Below are 1,324 nucleotides of genomic sequence, written 5' to 3'. Positions count from 1 at the left end.
CAATAACAGCATTAAAAGATAACAGAACTTTTATTATATCCCCATACTTTGATGACAGAGAAAGCAAAGTCACTCGTGTGATTGGGATTGTTCATCATGAAGATGTAAAACAACTATACTGCTGGTTCTGCTGTCCACCCGATGGAAAGATATATGTATCAAAAGCAAAAATTGATGTTCACTCAGATAGATTTGGATTTCCTTATGGTGCAGCAGATATAGTTTGTTTGGAACCCGAAAACTGTGATCCAACACATGTATCAATTCATCAGTCTCCACATGGAAATATTGACCAGCTGCCAAGGTTTGAAATTAAAAACCGCAAGGCTGAGACCTTTTCTGTTGACTTCACTGTATGCATCTCTGCCATGTTTGGAAATTACAACAACGTTTTGCAGTTTATACAGAGTATGGAAATGTACAAGATTCTTGGGGTACAGAAAGTGGTGATCTATAAGAACAACTGCAGCCATCTGATGGAGAAAGTCTTGAAGTTTTATGTGGAAGAAGGATCTGTAGAGATAATTCCCTGGCCAATAAACTCACACCTCAAGGTTTCTTCTAAATGGCACTTTTCTATGGATGCAAAAGACATTGGCTACTATGGACAAATCACAGCTCTAAATGACTGTATATACCGTAACATGCAGAGAAGCAAGTTTGTGGTTCTTAATGATGCTGATGAAATAATTCTTCCCCTTAAGCACCCAGACTGGAAATCAATGATGAGCAGTCTTCAGGAGCAAAACCCAGGGACTGGCATTTTCCTCTTTGAGAACCATATCTTCCCAGAAACCATATCTACTCACATGTTCAACATTTCATCCTGGAATACTGTGCCAGGTGTTAACATATTACAGCATGTTCACAGAGAGCCTGACAGGAAAGATGTAATCAATCCCAAGAAAATGATAGTTGATCCACGAAAGGTGATTCAGACTTCAGTCCACTCTGTCCTACGTGCTTATGGGAACAGTGTGAATGTTCCCATGGATGTTGCCCTCATTTATCACTGTCGGGTGCCCCTTCAAGGAAACCTTCCCAGAGAATCCCTCATCAGGGATACAACACTGTGGAGATATAACTCATCATTAGTCATGAATGTTAACAAGGTGCTATATCAAACCGTACTGTAAGCTCAAAAGTGAAACCTCGGTTATAAGGAGGGACAGTGGAGAGCTACCCATATCATGGAGAGGCAGAGAATATCATTTAAAGGTCACGTTAAAATCACTTCCATGGGAAGTTTACATCTTACAGAGATTTAGGAGAACAGCCCTTTTATGTACTGTGCAAAGGTAAATGCATTTCATTTGTGAACTGA

The 1,324-nt window shown here is 39.9% G+C and overlaps 1 protein-coding gene across 1 annotated transcript; it reads left to right on the top strand.

The window, feature by feature from the left end:
- The first annotated feature begins 7 nt into the window (after positions 1-7).
- On the top strand, positions 8-1,318 carry LOC103907158 (glycosyltransferase family 92 protein F13G3.3-like). The gene has a single exon (XM_009289267.1). It carries the CDS (start codon positions 369-371, stop codon positions 1,134-1,136), a length of 768 nt encoding a protein of 255 aa, XP_009287542.1. The 5' UTR covers positions 8-368; the 3' UTR covers positions 1,137-1,318.
- The last annotated feature ends 6 nt before the right edge of the window (positions 1,319-1,324 follow it).

Source organism: Aptenodytes forsteri, unplaced genomic scaffold, assembly GCF_000699145.1.
Source record: "Aptenodytes forsteri isolate BGI_AS27 unplaced genomic scaffold, ASM69914v1 C13465108, whole genome shotgun sequence".
Taxonomy (NCBI): Eukaryota; Metazoa; Chordata; class Aves; order Sphenisciformes; family Spheniscidae; genus Aptenodytes; species Aptenodytes forsteri.
Note: the sequence above shows the minus strand (reverse complement) of the source record. Positions and strands in the feature narration are given on the sequence as shown.

Excerpts from the sequence above, each read along its gene's own strand:
- LOC103907158 (XM_009289267.1), top strand. The coding sequence starts at position 369 with ATGTTTGGAAATTACAACAACGTTTTGCAGTTTATACAGAGTATGGAA.